Raw genomic sequence first — 1246 nt, 5'->3', positions numbered from 1 at the left:
AGTGGGACGGTGGACGAGTTGTCTCACTCCCTGCTGACCGTGTCTCTGTTATTGGGACGGTGGACGAGTCATCTCACTCCCCGCTAACCGTGTCTCTGTCAGTGGGACGGTGGACGAGTTGTCTCACTCCCTGCTGACTGTGTCTCTGTTATTGGGACGGTGGACGAGTCGTCTCACTCCCTGCTGACCGTGTCTCTGTTATTGGGACGGTGGACGAGTCGTCTCACTCCCTGCTGACCGTGTCTCTGTTAGTGGGACGGTGGACGAGTCGTCTCACTCCCTGCTGACCGTGTCTCTGTCAGTGGGACAGTGGACGAGTCGTCTCACTCCCTGCTGACCGTGTCTCTGTTAGTGGGACGGTGGACAAGTCGTCTCACTGCCCTCTAACCGTGTCTCTGTTAGTGGGATGGTGGACGAGTCGTCTCACTCCCCGCTAACCGTGTCTCTGTTAGTGGGACGGTGAATCGTAGCTTTCCTCAGTACGGATGTTTCTCTCCAGGTTATCTCGCTACCAGCAGTTTAAAGACTTCCAGAGGCGGATCCTGGTGGCCACTAATCTGTTCGGCCGAGGCATGGACATCGAGAGGGTCAACATTGTCTTCAACTATGACATGCCCGAGGACTCGGACACGTACCTTCACAGAGTCAGTGCACGCTGTGCTTGTTCTCGGTGGAGAATCTGATGGGGCTCGTCTAGATGAACTGATCTGACTCTGGGTTCCTGCGGTTCTTCTCTTTACATCAGGTAGCGCGTGCCGGAAGGTTTGGGACCAAAGGCCTCGCCATCACTTTTGTCTCAGACGAAACAGACGCCAAGACTCTGAATGAAGTCCAAGACCGCTTCGAGGTGAATGTAGCCGAGCTGCCTGAGGAGATCGATATCTCCTCCTACAGTAAGTTTCATCATCCTCACACGTTTGCTGAAGTTTGTTCAAAACCAAGACGCTTGAAATGAACGGCGGCAGTTATTTTCTGAATATTACCTCTAAATGAAATCAATTTCTGACTGTTTTATTTGGCTGAAGTTTTTCTCCTGAGAAAATAGGATCCTAATTCTATTCACTTTATTTCTATAGCGTCAATTCACATCATGTCATCTCAGGTCACTTTATAGAGACAAATCAACCAGATCATCCAGTCAGATTGACCCAAAAGAGAAACAGGACTACACTGGAAAACAGGCCAAGCTCCAACATCTAGAAACAAAGGTGTTGATGGCAGCAGCACAGCTGATATTTCTCTCCAG

At 50.6% G+C, this 1246-nt stretch overlaps 1 protein-coding gene across 1 annotated transcript in view; it reads left to right on the top strand.

Annotated features, from left to right (window-relative positions):
• LOC107089389 (ATP-dependent RNA helicase DDX39A-like) overlaps positions 1 to 1246 on the top strand; it is a 21263-nt gene that overhangs the window by 6715 nt on the left and 13302 nt on the right. The window contains exons 5-8 of the mRNA XM_015382145.1: positions 103 to 209; positions 303 to 351; positions 471 to 644; positions 746 to 893. Of these exons, the coding sequence (XP_015237631.1) occupies positions 103 to 209; positions 303 to 351; positions 471 to 644; positions 746 to 893 (478 nt within the window). The remainder of the gene's footprint in view (positions 1 to 102; positions 210 to 302; positions 352 to 470; positions 645 to 745; positions 894 to 1246) is intronic.

This window comes from Cyprinodon variegatus, unplaced genomic scaffold (assembly GCF_000732505.1).
Source record: "Cyprinodon variegatus isolate N-32 unplaced genomic scaffold, C_variegatus-1.0 Scaffold250, whole genome shotgun sequence".
NCBI lineage: Eukaryota > Metazoa > Chordata > Actinopteri > Cyprinodontiformes > Cyprinodontidae > Cyprinodon > Cyprinodon variegatus.
This window is presented reverse-complemented; position numbering and strand designations above follow the sequence as displayed.